The 19019-nt window shown below is 37.6% G+C and overlaps 1 protein-coding gene across 1 annotated transcript; it reads left to right on the top strand.

Annotated features, from left to right (window-relative positions):
• Positions 1 to 15598: 15598 nt before the first annotated feature.
• On the top strand, positions 15599 to 18453 carry LOC140183238 (uncharacterized). Its single transcript, XM_072231263.1, has 4 exons — positions 15599 to 16268; positions 16682 to 16836; positions 17041 to 17715; positions 17941 to 18453. The coding sequence occupies exons 1-4, from the start codon at positions 15599 to 15601 to the stop codon at positions 18451 to 18453; spliced, it is 2013 nt and encodes a 670-aa protein (XP_072087364.1).
• Positions 18454 to 19019: the final 566 nt, after the last annotated feature.

The following is a 19019-nucleotide window of genomic DNA, read 5'->3' on the forward strand; positions in this document are numbered from 1 at the left end:
TTATTTCTTAATATTTAGTATTTCCTGAACAGGGGCTTAGTTTCTCTTCCAACAAGGCATTGGGACCCTAAGTAATCACGAACCAGCAGCTCTACCATGAGCTGCAACCATGGTGTCTTACATATTTATTTAATTAAATTTGGTTCATGCATCACTCCTTCACTCACTTCTTAAACTTAAATCCGTGACCCAATAATTAAGCAGCTAGGCTAGGATGATGATTGGTTTGAAGTTAACAACTCTGCTTTTTTTGGGTTGAAGGGTGTGTGTGTGTCTTTTTTTAAGTGTTTGTGGTTTGTTGGTTACTATTCTACAGTTGTTGCAAAGATATGGTCTAAAAGCATTCTCCCTAGACATTTTAATATTTTTTATAAAACTCCCTTTGATGTTTGGATCGGTTTGAATTTAACAATAAACTTGGCTATACCTAACGAGTAATATGGATAACTTTTTTTATGGTAACTTTTTGGTGGAATTGGACATGGAGGAATAAAGAGGGCCCTTCAATACTCACCAAGGATACCATTTTGTTGATAGTCCTCCTAGGAGTCTTGAGCAAATTATTGAGCGTGCATGAAATATTATAGTTACAGTTTTGGGCTTCAATCTCGTTTCAATGCAAAAAAAAAAGGCCGAAAAAGGGTGCATAGATTGACAACCTCAGCAGCATATAAAGCAGCAAAAAATTAATCAACTTAGGTTAGTCGAGTGTCAGTTCTGTTTTGTACATGCAGCAATTTATTGATTAGCGGCAGATAGATTAGTCCTTAACGTGTCGGACTATGTTAAATGACTTGAATCTTGAGATAACTTATGTACTATTTTTTGTAGAGACTCTCCTTTCTTCTTTTAGGTTAGCTGTTCCTATTTGTTTTTCCTTTTTTTTCACCTTTTTAATCACTAAAAATTCACCAAAATCTTTATTTGGAATGCTAAAAAATTGTACCTAAATCAATTTGATTTCAAAAAGATACGAATGCGGTATCGTGAGTCAAGGTGATCTTTCGTTAATTTTTCCTTGACGTATCACTTATAAGTTATAACTGTTAATGTGTGAGATAAAGTTTTTCACGTTAGGTTTATATAACGTGTCATGTGAGTATGTGACTCTTAACAATATGTTAGCAGAAAATTATCGGAAAAATCAATTTAACTTGTATTGATATTTTTTAAGGATCAAATTCATTAAATTTTTAGAGGCCAAATTCAACGTTAGCTTTATTTTTTCTTTTTCAAGAACTATGATAAATTGAATAAATTCTGTAAGCAACAGTAGTTTTCAAAAGAGAAGTCAAAATTCCAAAGTATGGCAAAAACCAAACCGTTTGTGGGCTTTTAAGGAATGGACCAAATTGATGCCGCTTTCTGTAGCCCCAGTTATCATTTTTTTTCTCTGTTTAGGTAACCAAATCTTAAAGACTTAAGAGAGCTTCAGAAGACCAATGAAAGCTAACGACCGAAAACTCCTTAAGAGGCTATTAGGACTCACAAAAAAATTTGGAGAGGGGGGGGGGGGGGGGGGCGGGGAGGGGGAGGTAAGAAAGAAAGGTTCATGACCCAAAAAAATGCAGAGGTTGTACAAGAAAAAAAAAAGGAAACTAAGAAAGGTATATGATTTTTAAATTCTTAAAAGTATTGAAACTCCCAAATCAGAAAAGCAAACAAATTAAGGGGAAAAAATGAACCCATGACCAAAAAAAAAGAACAATTGAAACTCGGTTGTATAATTTGAAATAGATCAAGATTTTTGCAATTCTTTTTTTTTTTCACCCAACATATGTATATATTGGTGGCAGCGATAACTAAATCTTTTGACACTGAACTTCCTAAAGGGACACAAGTCTTGGTCAAAAACATTTCTCCATACTTACTACCAAAATTTGGACTAAATATCAACTCCACTAGTTTCTCGCTTGGTTAGATCATTCAGATTCAATATACATAGGTTTTGGTGAAATAAACAAAATTTGTGAACGAGATTTAATTCTGTTGAAGTCTTTTTCTTTGCTCTCAAACTCTCCAAGACTAAACTAATTAATAAACCAAAAAGTACAAACCTCGTGTTTCATATTAAGGATTTTTTTTCACCTGTGTACCGTCGGATTTTTTTCGTTTTTCCCACGATAAATCCGATGGTATTCAACGTTTTTCTTGTAGTGAAAGAATAATACAAGAATAGAATTAAGAGGAAAAATTCCTTTCTTTGTTTGTTATAATCAATCATTCGAAACTTAATTTTCATATGAGGCATTGTAGAAACTATCTTTCAGGATTGTTAGTGGTCTTCGACTTCAAGGAACAATCGGAAGACGACAAAAGCATGTTTGATCATAGGTTTTCGCATTCTGAATTACCTTCCTCTTCGAAAGCTTTCATTATTGATGGGTAACTTCTCCTCAGAGCATATTTGCTACGAGTTCGAGCCGAATTCATCTTCTTGTGTATCCCTTCTGTTTTGTCAATTTTTAGCAAATCGATGGTGGTTCGATATCTAATGATCTGGGAGCGAAACCTATTCCTATTTGCAGGTACTAATTTTCTAAAAGTGCATCAAAGCATCTTCGATTAGACACGTAATAGGATAAAAGATAAATTAAAACTTGTAAAGCAATAAAAGAAACAAATGAATAAGGTTTTCAAAAAGAAAATGTACTGAAATCGGAAAAGATTACGTTGAAGTTAAAAGAAAACAGTAAAATGCCTTTAACTGAGTCAAAGGGCTTTGACGTGAAAATTAAAAATGCAGAAATGTAAATTAGACATTGAAAGTAAAGAGTACTTGAAAGATAAATTTGCTTTGTAGAATAAAGTTTACAATAAGATAAATTGAAAAAGTAAAGACATGAAAGGAACCCTACAGAAAAATAACTCGATTGCAGACTCAAGAATTCTCTGGGGATATGAGTGTGCTTGAGTGTTTTCTGAGTTAAAGTTCCAACCCTGATTTCCTAAGGCTTCCTAGTATTTATAGTCTACCTTTAGTAACTAGCAATTAATTATAATTAATTACAATTAATTACAAATTTGAACTTTTCAAATACTTTACCATTGATAACTGCTCCCGCCATTTGATTGAAGACGTTTCCCATGATTTCTTCATGTGATAAAAACCTTTAACCGTTCCACTACCATGACTGCTCGACCTCCCATTCAAATGCTCAATTCGATTTCCCCTCTCGAGAAGGTCTAATCGAATAACAAGTCATTCGAAATCCAACTAATGCTCATTATTCTCGATCCCTGCTTACGCATGCATCTTCTCGAGAAACTGTCTCTGACTCATTCCGAATCGATTTGCTCTTATCGAATAATATATATATATTCGATCAACAAATTGCCCCCTTGAATTAATGTGTTTGCCTTCGATAACATCATTTAGAAGATAAAACACTTAATCCAAAAGTGAAAATGTCAGTTCTCAAATCAATAATAATTACCATTTAAGCTCCCCATAAATACTGACTCACTCGACACGTTTCTTGAAACTTGCGCATTCTCTTTCTACCACTTCGTCTTTTTCACTAAGTTACCTCTATTCATATCCCTTTCATAGTAACTGTTCACAGTAGTACTTTAAATTCATCATTCTCACCTTTGTTCAAAATCTCTCACAACTCATTATCCCTTGAATTCTTCTTACATCAAAGAACCTTTACACAAAAATCCTTAAACTTCCAACCCTTTCTTCCTGTGTTTAACAATGGCTGGTTCCTCTTCTCATGCCACTACTCAAGATAAAGGGTAAAGGTCATGTAATAGCACCGTCATCTCCACCGCCCCTTCGCATTCTTAATCAAGTCAATGATGAAATCATTGACGATCCCCATTTGCAGGTCAATGACACCAGAATCCTAATCCCCTTCACAATCGGTGCAGATACACACTGCTTCCTTGACCCATTGAGACTCTTGAGAGAGCAAACAAAAAATTTTCTTTCTTCCCTAATGTTGAAGGGGAAGATTTATTAATAAACCGAGCTTTTAACATTTCTCACTTCATCAATCAAAAATCCTTCTGAAATAATCCAAAAATCAATCCTCGAGGGTTCGATTTCACAACCTGGTACCAACGCCTCGAACCCACAAAGGGTGCTACCTGGGGAGCCCTAGGAATACAAGAACTACTTAGGCTTTCTCATTTTTCACTCACTACACACCCTTGGATGATTGGAGCAGTGAATTGTTTCTGGAATAGGACAACCAACAACTTCCACCTTCCTTGCGAAATGATCGGAATGTCTCTCCTCGATGTAGCTGCCATTTCAGGACTCCCAATAAATTCTCCAGGTTGTACCCCTGACATGCAATCTACACATCAGTACAATGTTGTCTTCAACACTTCTTATAGTGAATTCATTGCCCACAACATGGGTGAAGATGGTACAGAAATCACAGACAATGAACATGTAGCCTTTTTGTTTTATTGGTTAAATGCAATTTTGTTCTGTTCTCGAAGCGTACAAATGTCAAAGCTTTTCCTTCCTCTGGCTGCTCTTCTACATGAAGGGAAAATTCTCAATTTGGTCAAGCTTCTTCTGGGGCGCATTTTTGAAAAGCTTGGTCAATTTGTCTGTGACCTCTGAGACAATAAAATAATCAATACAGGAGGTCCACTTTGGCTCCTTCAATTATGGCTTAATGCCATTTTTGAAAATTTTATGACAAAACCTGAAGGTGGCAGTACTAATAAACAACACATTAAAGGTTTTCGTTTGTCTAATTACAAATCAAATTTTCCAAACACTCAATCAGATGAAGACAGATTCTAGGCTGTTTTCTCCCTCTTTCATTCTTGCAAAGATTTCGATAACGATCAACTCAATTTTACTCCTTTTTTGCGTCGCAATTGCGGCTCTGCCTGGCTTGATCGTTTACTCTTTCCAAATACTAATGAGGAAAATAAACTCGTAAATCGAACTTGGGCAAACCTGTTGGCTGTTCAGGTGATACCAATAGGGTTGCCACAGTATAGAAAAGAAAGGTTCAAGATAACCCTGTATGCTCCTCACTTAACCGTCAGACAACTGGGATTTTCTCAAGCTATCCCAACACCACAGCCTTGACACAGTGAACCATTATGTCCCATTACTCTGTTATCTCAAGAAGATTTCAACACTTGTCTCTTAAAAAATAAAAAACAAAGAGACCGCTTCAACTTCTTGATCTATGAACGCAGTTCATTCATCACCAAGTCTTGTTTCGAATGGTGGGATGCTTATTATTCAAGGTACACTCGTACCTTAGAAGAAATTCAACAAACTGCTGTTCAAACGGCTATCACTGAGAGTTCCCCAAAAAGAACTCACAAAAGAAAAGCTGATGCTTCTCGACCACCACCACATAAGAGCAGAAGGACTCCTACCAGAACCTCTCGAAGAGTAACTCTTCTATTCATAACTCTTCCTTTGAACTCGAAATGTTCTTCAAATTGTATTTTCTTAACCACAATTGGTTCTGTACTTTTTATCAGTTAGTACTGCCATCATCAAGCGAAAGCGCTGATGAAAGTGAACCAACCAACAAGGACACTCTTGCTGCCTCCTCCCAATCGGAAGATGCAGCCGATTTTGACCCTGGCTCTCAACTAGTACGAAGATCCAGACTTCCTCAGGTAACACAATTATCTTTACACACATTTTACTGAATTTAAAATAAATTTTAAACTCATAACTGTGTACCTTTTGTACTAGCCTATCAATGTTGACCGTTCGGCTTCATCTACTGGGGCTCTTGATCAACCAATTCTGCAACAACAAAATGACCCAGAGCATTCCACATCACATAATTCGATTCAATTCACAGGGCCCATTCAATCAATTCTAGCCGCTTTTCCACCTCCTTTCCATACAACACAGGTGGTTGACCCAACAACAAATCCCTTGCAACATTCTCCGGAAGAAACACATATACTTGAGTCAATTTTACCAAACAATCAAGCTGCATTCTCTGCAGAAAACCAAGCGATGCCAGACTCCGATTCTGCTTTTAAAGCTGTTGACACCACCAATTCAGATTCCTCTCAATCCAAGGTCTTAGAAACTCCTCCAGAGTTACAACCTAGTCCTTCACTCCAAGCTGATCTTCAGACCCCTCCAGGACCAAGACCCAGAACATCGAGTGCTCCTACCACTCCGATCAGTGCTACCTTGGACGACTTGATCTCTGTTTTGAATAAAGTTATCTAAGAAAACAAAGTACCAGTGCCTGTGCCAGCAATCTCAAGACCCACTACATCGAGGCCTTCATTCGAATTAGATCCTGGCACTCGAGAGCAGCTTCGATCACTCATCAAGCTCTTGGATCATCCACCTACCACATGGGTTAATGATCCAATTCTTAACCAACTCCTGGCTAATCTTTTGAATTCTTCTTTTGAACTCCCAACTAACACACCAAATTCTGCCTCAATTCAAGAGTTCAAACAACTTCTCAATGAGAGCGTTACATCTCAATTTCAGCTCCAAGAAACTAAGACTAAAGAAACCAATATCAAGACTAATATTGAAGATTGTCTTGCAACCGCTCAACCAATCCAAGCTTCCCGTGAGGAATTTGGTCTGAGAATTTTCCATGCTATTTCTGTTCAAGCTTTTCATGACCAAGAAGAAGCAAGATTCGAAGCAGAATTAGCTCAGATTAAAGAATAGCTTGCCACAATACGCCAAAATCGAGCCACTATAGCCAAACCTCTGGCAGCAGCCCAACAAGAACAACACCACCTTATCCAAGAACTTGTTTCAATTGATACCAAGCGGGGAGAATATGAAAAACAACTTGAGAAAATCCAAGCTGACAAGTTCAAACAAATTGAAGTGCTTTCAATTCTGGAAAACAAAAGGGCAAAGCTACGCTCCGATTTGGCAAAACTAGTGGCACCTTGAATTCCTTTTTCATTTCTAATTTTATTTTTGTAATAACTTCCATATTTTCTAGACATATGCATGTTAAATTCCTACTTTTGCCAACAATAGTATTGCTTCAAGTATTTTCTATTAACCGAATTAATTACTCTTTCTGATTCAATATCTTTAATCTGGTAAGCATTTCCAGAATATGTTGTCATTATTTGGAATGGACCTTCCCAAGTATGGGACCACTTACCAAGAAATCTTGATTTTTTTTCCATTAGCAAAATAACTTTCAAAACCAATTCACCTATATTAAAAAACTTTTTCTTGATTCGACGATTATAACTTCGAGCAATACTTTCTTTTTGTCGAATCATATTATCAAGTGCCAAAATTCGTTCTGAGTCTAATTCATTCAACTCATCAAACATTGCATTCCAATAATCATCAACTGGCAAATCATTCTGTCTTGATACTCTTAAAGTATTCAAATTAATCTTTAATGACAATATTGCATCATGACCACACACTAACTTAAATGGCGAAGTACCTGTCGAACCCCTCGGTGAATTCCGATAAGCTCATAACACTTGGCTTAAAGTTTCATGCCATGTTTGAGGCCTATTTCCGATATACTTTTTAATCAAACTTATTAAAATTTTATTTGCTGCTTCTACCTGCCCATTAGCCTGTGCATAATAAGGAGTCGAAGTAACCATATTAATATTTCTCAAAGCTGCAAAACTTTTAACCCGCTGACCAGTAAACATTGTTTCTTGATCAGTACTTAATGTTTGAGAAATTCCAAATCGATGAATAATATGTTCCTCAATAAAGTCTATTATCTCACCCTGACTTACTTCAATCAATGGAATCGCCTCAACCCATTTTGTAAAATAATCAATTGCTACTAAGATAAACTTGTGCTGTTTGGATGAAGAAGGATGAATTAATCCAATTAAATCTAAAGCCCAACCTCTAAATGGCCATGGCTTTATTATCGAATGTAATTCGGATGCTGGAATTTGCTGAATCGAACCATGTTTTTGGTATTCCAGGCACGCTTTTGCATAATCAATACAATCTTTAATCATAGTTGGCCAATATACATGATTGCAATATAGCACCCATCTCATTTTCTTTCCAGCCTGATGAGCACCGCATATTCCATTGTGAACTTCACCCAAAGCAATGTTTTGATCACTTTGACCTAAACATCTTGATAAACTCCCATCGATACCTTTCTTATATAATTCATCAGCCATTAAAACAAAATTCATTGCTCTCAATTTTATCTTTCTATCAATTGGAATATTAGGCTCTTTCAAGTATTGAGCAATAGGCTTCCTCCAATCAGTATCCTTCCATTCATCAACACACAAAACTTCCCTTTCACTTGCAGGTACTAAAATCTTATGAATACCTATTAAAGACTCAAGAGTTCCTGAGCCGATTTTATACTTCGAAGCAATTTGGGCTAATTCATTAGCTATTTCGTTTTGAATCCTTGGAATATGAACCAAAGAGACTTTTCAAAAAGAAGTTAACAACTCCCAAGCGATTGTCAAAAACTTTTGTAACCTTTCATTGTTACATTTAAACTCTTTGGATAACTGCTTCAAAACTAACTGGGAATCCCCTAATATCTGAACTTCCGAAACCCCTTTACTAATCAAAATTTCAAGGCCCAAAATTAATGCTTCATACTCTGTCTCATTATTCGAACATAGATATTTTATTTCAAATAGAAATTTTGACAAAATTCTTTCTGATGAAACAATTAAAATCCCAACTCCTGCACCATCTTTATGTTTTGACCCATCAAAATATAACTTCCAATAATCGATTTTTACCTCGATTATGTTTGCCCCCTAGTCATTCATATCTTTCGAATTATCCACAAGAAAATCTGCAATGACCTGTTCTTTCACAGCCTTGGCTGGAATATATTGTAAATCAAATTTCGTCAATGCCAGCATCCATTTTTTCAAACGTCCCCTTAACATAGGGAAACTTAACATATACTTAATTAGGTTAGTTTGTGCTATAACGTTCACCGACTTAGCCACCATGTAACACTTTAATTTCATACAGGCATAATATAAAGACAAACACAATTTTTCGATTGGAGAATACTTTGTTTCGATATCAGTTAATACTCGACTAAGGTAATAAACCACTCGTTCCTGCCCATTTTCATCATCTTGGGCTAACATACACCCTATAGTATCTTCAGATGCTGCAATATATAATTTCAAAGGTTCAGATGGTCGAACATTTGCCATAATTGGGGCTTGAGACAAATAAGTTTTAATCGAATCGAACGCCGATTGATGTTCCGCTGTCCATTCGAAATGTGAATTACTTTTTAATTTCACTAAAGGTGCAAACACCCTAGTTCGATCCGAAAGATTCAAAATGAATCTTCGAAGATAATTCACCTTACCTAAAAATGATTGTACTTTTTTCTTCGATTCGGTGCAGACAATGTCAATATCGCATTTGCTTTATTTTTATCAATGGTAATCCCTTTTTTATGAGCAACAAAACCCAAAAATTTTCTGGCTGACACACCAAAAGCACATTTTAAAGGATTCATTTTTAAACCCTTCTTTCTCATAGTAAGGAATGCTTTCCTTAAATGATCAATATGCTGGCTTACCGAAATCGATTTAACCATAACGTCATCAATATACACCTCCATAAATTTTCCAATAAACTCATGGAAAATAGCATTCATTGCTCGTTGATATGTTGCTCCAGCATTTTTCAAACCAAAAGGCATAACTACCCATTCATACGTACCTAATGCCTCAGGACAACGAAAAGCAGTTTTAGCCACATCATCTTCTGCAATAAAAATTTAGTTATACTCAGAATAACCATCCATAAAACTAAGTATTTCATTTCCTGCCGCATAATCGATCAACATATCTGCAATAGGCATGAAATATTCATCTTTTGGAGTTGCATTTTTTAAATCACGAAAATCGATGCATACTCTCAACTTTCCATTCTTCTTCATAACAGGTACGATATTTGACACCCACTCAACATAGCATGCAGTTCTAATGAATTTTGCTTTTATCAAGCGCCCAATCTCTTCTTTAATCTTTACATTGTTTTCAGGAGCGAAACATCGTGGTGTTTGCTTCACAGGTCGAGCATTTGGTTTTAATGCTAATCGATGTTCCACTAAAGAACAATCGAGACCAGGCATTTCATGATAATCTCAAGCAAAATAATCTTTAAACTCATGTAAAAGATTAAAGAGCTCAGTTCGAAAAGGATCAACAAGGTTTTTACAAATATACGTAATTTGAATATCATCGAGAGTTCCCAAATTAATCTCCGCTAAAGGATCTTGGGATTCAAACCCTTTTGTAATAATCACCATCATTCACTGAGTATTTCTCAAAACCCAATGGTTCGAGATCATAAATGCAATCAAAAGTGAAATCAATAGAGTTATTAGAAACAGAAGAGACTTGATCATGGATAAAAACATCATTATTTTTACTTTATGCACAATGAGGCTCTGCTATTAAATCGGCAGTCCAGCTTACATCATTACTTATATTACAACTCCGGATAGCGTAACTTCACCGAAAGGCCTTCCGAGGACAAGTAGCACCCTTCACAATTATAAGGACTCAGTGATCGATCAACATTTAAAGGCTTTAACTTACGACTATATATCCTGAAATCAACATGAATTTGTTCGACATATAAATTCGAATCTACCTTGATGGTTTCAGGTTTACCCTCCTTAGTCCATAGAAGCACGCTCTGATGCACAGTAGAAGGTACAGCTCCCACACCATGTATCCAATCTCGTCCCAACAAAGCGTTATAGCTCGCCCTCGAAGGGACCACCACAAAGACAGTATTACACTCAGACGAGCCAATATTCACAGTCAGAGTAACCAACCCTCTGGCTGGAGATGAAGTCCCACTGAAATCTGTCACGGCAATGTTTGTAGGGACTAAATCATCAGGATGCTTTCTCACATTGATTAACATCCTCTCTGGCAACAAACTGATTGCAACGCCACCATCAATCAGAACCTTATTCACCTTTATCCCACTTAAGGTAGTTGTTATATAAAGTGGGCGGAGATAAGACATCTGCTTCTCAATAGACCGTAAGAAGTAACCCGACTCATCATCAATTCGGATAAAGAAAAAAGCTTCCTCATCCTCTGAATCATAATCTGCATTGGGGTCACCTTCATATTTCCCCAAATATTCAGCTGGAATGATCGAAATTGTCCTAACCATGTCATCATCAGCCTCATCAAAATATTCCTCATCAACATCAACATCTTTGTTTTTATCAATTCCAGAAGATTGGGCTACTGCTTTGCTTTTTTCCATCTTTGCAGGTGATGGAATCTATTTAGGGTAAGTTTCTCCATCAGAAGAAAAAACAATTCTAGAATGCACAGAAGGCGTTGCCCCCTTGCTTAGTTCCTTGCCTGTCTCAACCGAAAGTTTCTTGTTCTGATTGAAACTTCTCCTTCCTCCTCTTCCTCGTGGATAACCTCTGGCACGACCTCGATAGTAGGAATACTGATTCCGGAAAGGTGCTCGATGCCCCCACTGTGGATTACGTCGATACAAATGATCACGCCTCTGGAATTCTTGGAAATTCCTAATCCATTGAACACCTATGGCCTGAGAATGGCTTAAAGGTGTAGACACATTTTCTTGAGGGATCTTTGAACTAGAACCCTCCATACGCCTAATTGGCTGCCTCTGGCGCACTTGCTCTTCTCTATGAGCCAATTTCTTGTTCATCCTTTCTTTTTCAAAAATTGCTGCTGCTTCAGCATCAAAAACAGCATTGCACCGCGGACACAGAGATACGTCCCGGTCTTTGATCTTTTGCTAAACCAAGAAATCCAGCAAACCATCCCCTGTTCTGGGATATACTAATCTAACCTGTGACTCAAAATTATAATCCAGAGCCACATCAAAGTCATAGGACATGCCCACCATGTTCACTCCAAAGCAAGGTTCAATATAACTGGCATCAACCTCGAAGGGATCCACATCAACCTTCATCTCTTTCTTGCCATCATCGAATTTCAACCGTCCCGCCATTATCGCTTCTTGAATTAAGTCCCTGAAATGGACACAGCTGTTAGTCGAATGACTTATTGCTTGATGAAATTTACAGTAAGGATTTCCTTTTAAATATTTCACAGAAAGCAAAGTTCTACCCTCAGGCAGAATTAATTGTTTATCTTTAAGCAACACATCAAAAATCTGATAAGATTTTGAAATATCAAAACTATATTTCTTTTCCATCTTTGCAGGTGATGGAATCTCTTTAGGGTAAGTTTCTCCATCAGAAGAAAAAATAATTCTAGAATGCATAGAAGGCATTGCCCCCTTGCTTAGTTCCTTGCCTGTCTCAACCGAAAGTTTCTTGTTCTGATTGAAACTTCTCCTTCCTCCTCTTCCTCGTGGATAACCTCTGGCACGACCTCGATAGTAGGAATACTGATTCCGGAAAGGTGCTCGATGCCCCCACTGTGGATTACGTCGATACAAATGATCACGCCTCTGGAATTCTTGGAAATTCCTAATCCATTGAACACCTATGGCCTGAGAATGGCTTAAAGGTGTAGACACATTTTCTTGAGGGATCTTTGAACTAGAACCCTCCATACGCCTAATTGGCTGCCTCTGGCGCACTTGCTCTTCTCTATGAGCCAATTTCTTGTTCATCCTTTCTTTTTCAAAAATTGCTGCTGCTTCAGCATCAAAAACAGCATTGCACCGCGGACACAGAGATACGTCCCGGTCTTTGATCTTTTGCTAAACCAAGAAATCCAGCAAACCATCCCCTGTTCTGGGATATACTAATCTAACCTGTGACTCAAAATTATAATCCAGAGCCACATCAAAGTCATAGGACATGCCCACCATGTTCACTCCAAAGCAAGGTTCAATATAACTGGCATCAACCTCGAAGGGATCCACATCAACCTTCATCTCTTTCTTGCCATCATCGAATTTCAACCGTCCCGCCATTATCGCTTCTTGAATTAAGTCCCTGAAATGGACACAGCTGTTAGTCGAATGACTTGTTGCTTGATGAAATTTACAGTAAGGATTTCCTTTTAAATCTTTCACAGAAAGCAAAGTTCTACCCTCAGGCAGAATTAATTGTTTATCTTTAAGCAACACATCAAAAATCTGATAAGATTTTGAAATATCAAAACTATATTTCTTTCCACTTTTCAGTTTTGAATCATTCGACTTTTCATTACTTGGCAGTTTCTTCAATAAAGAACAAACATATGGAGGACATTTCTTAAGTTTGGCCAAATTGACTTCCGTTTCGAAATCGAATTCCTCCTCTGAGGACTCCATGGTCACATAAGCAACCTTTTCTTTTCGAGTAAAAGTTTTACTCTTTGATCTTTGTTCACTCCTATACTTTTCTTTTTCTTTTTTCATGAGTTCAGTCTGTCGAATCTTTTCAGCCAAATGGGCCAAATCAGGAATATGCACATTGAGCTGTTTTCTGCGCATATAGAATCCTCACCCCATAGTTGCTATTTTCACTACCTCACTTTCAGGTAATGACACACAACATCTACGTCTAGCGTTTTTGAAACGTATTAAATAATCATCGATAGTTTCACCATCTTCACGTTTCAAAGCCACTAAATTAGTAACTGCTACATTCATTTCCCCTCGATAAAATTGAGCGTGAAAAGCAGTCTCTAACTGATTCCATGTTGTAATCGAATTTGGTCTGAGATTCGAAAACCAAGTAAATGCATTCCTCATCAACGAAGAAGGAAACAACTTCATTTTCAAATTTTCATCATTAGCTAAGTTTTCAATCTCAACCAAATAACGAGCAACATGTTCAGTAGCTGATTCTCCAACTTCACCAGCAAATTTTATGACTATTTTTTTATTTTTTACCCCTCTTGGCACTTCAGCCATCTGAAAAACTTAGGGAAAAGCGGACACAAAATGTGGTCAATTCATAAAACCAACATTAAGCCCAACTCAATTTAAAACTTCTTCCACAATTCTAGTAACTTGATAACGTTCATCACCACGATTAGCACGTAATTCGGCTAAAATATTATCAGCATTTTGACCTCGGGGAACTACTTAAGGGTTTCTTAATTGAAAACATTATTTTCATATTGAAAAGCATTTTCTACTCCTTCGTTATTTCTCCTGGCATTATGCCTTTCACCATCATCATAATCAACAATTCGAGCAATCCTTTTGACTTGTCTAGCAAGACGCTCAAATTTTGATTCATGGTCAACCATCATGGGATTTAGAATTGTAGTCATTGACTAAGTCATGGTGATTTTTCTCTACTTGTTGTCGATACACTGCCATTGAATTAGCAGCATTCGAAGTAGAACCCACATTATAATCACGAGAATACTCAAAATATTGCTGTGGGTTTTGAGTATTATTCACTCCATTTGAATTTCCTAAGCGGATAGGTGGAATAAAGCCACCCACCGGAGGGGTATAACCAGGAGGAAGACCATAAGGAGGCCACCCAACGGTTAATGGAGGCTGATACGGTGGCGTAGGGCCACAAGGACGAATATTACGTCCAACATTTCCAGTCTGAATAGATGTGACGGCTATACTTTCGGTTGCAATTGCAGCCTTCGAACGTGAAGACACGTCAGCCTGTTGCACAGATACTGGTATGTTATCATTAGTGGATGAACCACCATTCACAATCGATATCTCATCAGCCATGTAAATGATTTATTCACTTCGTAATCGCATACACTAAGTAATATTGGAAAAAGTTTTTTGACACACTTCAATTTAAAACTATCCCAAAGGGCGTGCCAATTTGTTTTGTCAATTTTTAGCAAATCGATGGTGGTTCGATATCTAATGATCTGGGAGCGAAACCTACTCCTCTTTGCAGGTAACAGTTTTCTAAAAGCGCATCAAAGCGTCTTCAATTAGACGGGTAATAGGATAAAAGATAAATTAAACTTGTAAAGCAATAAAAGAAACAAATGAATAAGATTTTCAAAAAGAAAATGTACTGAAATCGAAAAAGATTACGTTGAAGTTAAAAGAAAATAGTAAAATGCCTTTAACTGAGTCAAAGGGCTTTGACGTGAAAATTAAAAATGTAGAAATGTAAATTAGACATTGAAAGTAAAGAGTACTTGAAAGATAAACTTGCTTTATAGAATAAAGTTTACAATAAGATAAATTGAAAAAGTAAAGACATGGAAGGAACCATACAAAAAAATAACTCGATTACAGACTCAGAAATTCTCTGAGGATATGAGTGTGCTTGAGTATTTTCTGAGTTAAAGTTCCAACCCTGATTTCCTAAGGCTTCCTAGTATTTATAGTTTACCTTTAGTAACTAGCAATTAATTGTAATTAATTACAATTAATTACAAATTTGAACTTTTCAAATACTTTTACTTTGGTAACTGCTCCCGCCATTTGATTGGAGACATTTCCCATAATTTTCTCGTGTGATAAAAACCTTTAACCGTTCTACTACCATAACTGCTCGACCTTCAATTCGAATGCTCAATTCGATTTTCCCTCTCGAAAAGGTCTAATCGAATAACAAGTCATTTGAAATCCAATTAGCGCTCATTATTCTTGATCCCTGCTTACGCATGCATCTTCTCGAGAAACTGTCTCTAACTCATTCCGAATTGATTTGCTCTCATCGAATAATATATATATGTTTTCGATGGGTTTCTGAGGATGGTGAAGGAGGAGTGGAGGAGCATAGGGGAGAGACAATTCTTGGACAAGCTCAAGGCTATGACGATCCCACTGCGCAGATGGCATAGAGAAAATTTTGGAGATATGGATAGGAGGATTGATAGGTTTGAAGAGGAGATCAGGAAAGTCGATGAAATGGTGAGCAATGGAGTGCATGATGGAACAGCGGAAGCAAGGAGGAAGGCGCTGGTGAGCTCATGTAAGAAATGGTATATCAGGATGAAGATCCATTGGAAGCAGATGTCTCGATTCAGACATGCTGAGAAGATGGACAGAAACACTAGGTACTTCCACAATATAGCCTCGGCAAGGAGGAGAAACAATCGGATTGATGCCTTGAGAATCCATGGAAGACTGGTTAGGAATCAACCTCGAATTAAAGTTGCCATAAGAGAGTTCTATAAGGATTTGTACCATCAAGAGACCTCACCTAATATAGGATTTCGGGATGGGCTGGTAAGGCGGATATCTGAGGATGAAGCAGCAAGGCTGGAGTTGATGCCAACTACTGAAGAAATAAAGAATGCCGTGTGGGATTGTGAGTCAACAAAGGCACCAAGGTGTGATGGGTATAACATGAATTTTATTAAGAAGTGCTTGGATAAAATGGGGAAGGAATTCATTGAAGCAGTGTCATGGGGTTCTTTCGGTCGGTTAGGCTGCCTAGGGATTCGAATGTCACTTGGGTGGCTTTGGCACCAAAGTTTGTTGGAGCTACAGAAATCAAAGACCTCAGGCCAATTAGTATGGTGGGTTGTGTGTATAAGGTTATCTCTAAGGTGTTGGTGAGGAGAATGCGAAATGTGATGCCAGGCTTAGTAGGCGAGACTCAGAGTGCTTTTGTGCAAGGCAGGAAAATTCATGATGGGGCTTTGATAGCCTGTGAAACTGTGCAGTAGATCAAGGCAAGAAGAAGAAGCTCAGTGATAATTAAACTGGACTTTCAGAAGGCATATGATAGGGTCAAATGGAGTTTTTTGGATATAGTTTTGCAGAAGATGGGGTTTGGCCAGAAGTGGCGGGACTAGATTAAGGAATGTGTTTGCTCTGCATCTATGTCAGTGCTTATAAATGGATCCCCTTCTAAGCCATTCAAAATGGAAAGGGGTCTACGACAAGGAGATCCGTTATTGCCCTTTCTGTTTGTGCTAGTTGTTGATGTCCTTTATCGGATGATCGGAGAGGCGATAACAAATGGGCGCATTTCTCCACTTTTGGTAGGACGAGATCACATTGAGCTGTCGCACTTATAGTTCGCGGATGATACTATACTGTTCTGCCCTCCAGAGGAAGAGACTATCAGGAATTACAAGCACTTACTGCGTTGCTTTGAACTGATGTCCGGGTTGAGTATTAATTTTGAGAAGTCCAGTTTCATTCCAGTTAATTGTGAACAGCGTTGGACGGGATAAACGTGTCAGCTATTGGGATATAAGGAAGCCTCTCTACCAGTCCGATACATTGGAATCTCTCTGGGAGCGAATCCAAGGTTAGTTAAGACTTGGAAACCGGTGATTGATAAGGTGGAAGAAAAGTTGAGCTTGTGGAAGGCGAAGACTCTCAATAAAGTGGGCAAACTAGTTCTCATCAAGTCCGTTCTCAATAGCCTGCCTATATACTATCTCAGCCTATACAAGATGACAAAGGCAGTAGCAGAAAAGTTGATCTCGCTGCAAAGACAGTTCTTATGGAGTAAGGAGGATGGGAAGATAGGGATGCCACTAGTGAGATGGGAGATAGTGATGGCTCCTAGAAAGGCGGGTGGATTAGGAGTGGGAGATGCAGTGGTTAGGAATACAGCCCTTCTGTTCAAGTGGTGGTGGAGGTTTTCGAAAGAAGACTGTCCTTTATGGAAGAGAGTAGTATACTCTTGGAACAGCATGAATCCCTTTGTGATGCTGTGTGGTCAGCCTATTCCTACAAGAGGGGGCCCTTGGAGAGATATCTGTCAGCTCCAGATCAGGGAGCCGCAAATCAGAGAAAAGATTATCAGAGGCTTATCTATGGATGTAGGGAATGGCAGAACAATCAAGTTCTGGGAGGATGTCTGGCTACCTGGTGGAAGGTTGAAAGAGATGTTTCCTAGACTTTTCTCGGTTTCAAACCTCACAGGATCTATTATAGGGGAATGCGGGTTCTGGGATGGGTTAGAATGGATCTGGAGTTTCTAGTGGATGAGAGAATTATTTCAGTGAGAGCTGGAGCTTTTACACCAACTCCATGAGGTCTTGCAGTCAGTAAGAATAACAACTGAGAGGGAGGACAGGGTGGTCTGAAAATATGATAAAACTAGTATTTTTACTACTAACTCCTTTGTGCAGGTGATGCAGGAAGCAGCTCTCCCGGAGAAAATTACTAGCTATAGCTTTACTAGTGCTATTTGGAGGGGATTCGCTCTGCCAAGGGTTGAGTTATTTTCGTGGTTTGTTTTAGTTGAGAGGGTGAACACTAAGGAGAGACTATACAAATTAGGTGTCATTGACCAGCATGATAATTTATGTGTTCTATGTTGTAAGTCTGTTGAGTCTGCTGCTCATCTTTTTATTGGCTGTGAGATCACTTGGCAGGTGTGGTGTGCATGGCTATTCGCTCTTGGAAGGATATGGACTATGCCGGGTACACTAAAACAACACTTTGAGAGCTGGACGAATGCTTCATCAAGAAAGAATGAACGGAGGCGGTGGTTGATTAGGTTTTTTGCTGTTATCTGGGCAATTTGGCTAGAAAGGAATGGTAGAGTCTTCAATAATAAAGGCTTAGGGGTGATGGAAATAATAAACAGATCCTTTATGCTCTCCGACGAGTGGCATGGTGGTGAACCTCTTGGTTGTTAATGGCAATGTCGAAGATGACTAGAGGGTACTCTACTTATTGAGTTGATCAATGATGGATTGTACGTTGAGTAGCCTGTTACTAATGTTCTGCTGCTCCACCTTGTTGTGTTGAGCACTTTTTATTTAAAAAAAATATGTTTTCGATTAACACCTTTTGAGCAATTCATGTTGCAAAGTCACAATTTAGGGTTTAGAAAAACATAATCTATTTTGAAGATTTTCACTTAGAATCATTATTAAATTAATTAAAAAAAATCAAACTCAATATGTAGTTTAAGAAACATGCTATATTATCAAAATATGGTGGTCACCTCAGCATTATTTTCATTGAAAATGTACTCCAACAAGATTAAAGACACATTGGTTAATTTTTTAAATTTTTTAAGAATCATTTTATCGATAACAACTTTTAATGTTAAAATCTTTTAAATATGAAATTGCTATTTAGCTAAAAAAATTATAAAAATAAAATGTGTTTCAGTCATCATAATTCATAATTTATACCAGTATGATAGCTAGGTTTTGCTTTTCATTAATATTAATTATGGATTAATTATTCTCCAAAA

The sequence above is a fragment of the Arachis hypogaea genome, chromosome 20 (assembly GCF_003086295.3).
Source record: "Arachis hypogaea cultivar Tifrunner chromosome 20, arahy.Tifrunner.gnm2.J5K5, whole genome shotgun sequence".
Taxonomy (NCBI): Eukaryota; Viridiplantae; Streptophyta; class Magnoliopsida; order Fabales; family Fabaceae; genus Arachis; species Arachis hypogaea.

Excerpts from the sequence above, each read along its gene's own strand:
- LOC140183238 (XM_072231263.1), top strand. The coding sequence starts at position 15,599 with ATGGTGAAGGAGGAGTGGAGGAGCATAGGGGAGAGACAATTCTTGGAC. Across the intron at positions 16,269-16,681 it reads AGTGTCATGGGGTTCTTTCG|TGCTTATAAATGGATCCCCT; the intron begins GTCGGTTAGGCT and ends CATCTATGTCAG. Across the intron at positions 16,837-17,040 it reads GGCGCATTTCTCCACTTTTG|CTATTGGGATATAAGGAAGC; the intron begins GTAGGACGAGAT and ends TAAACGTGTCAG.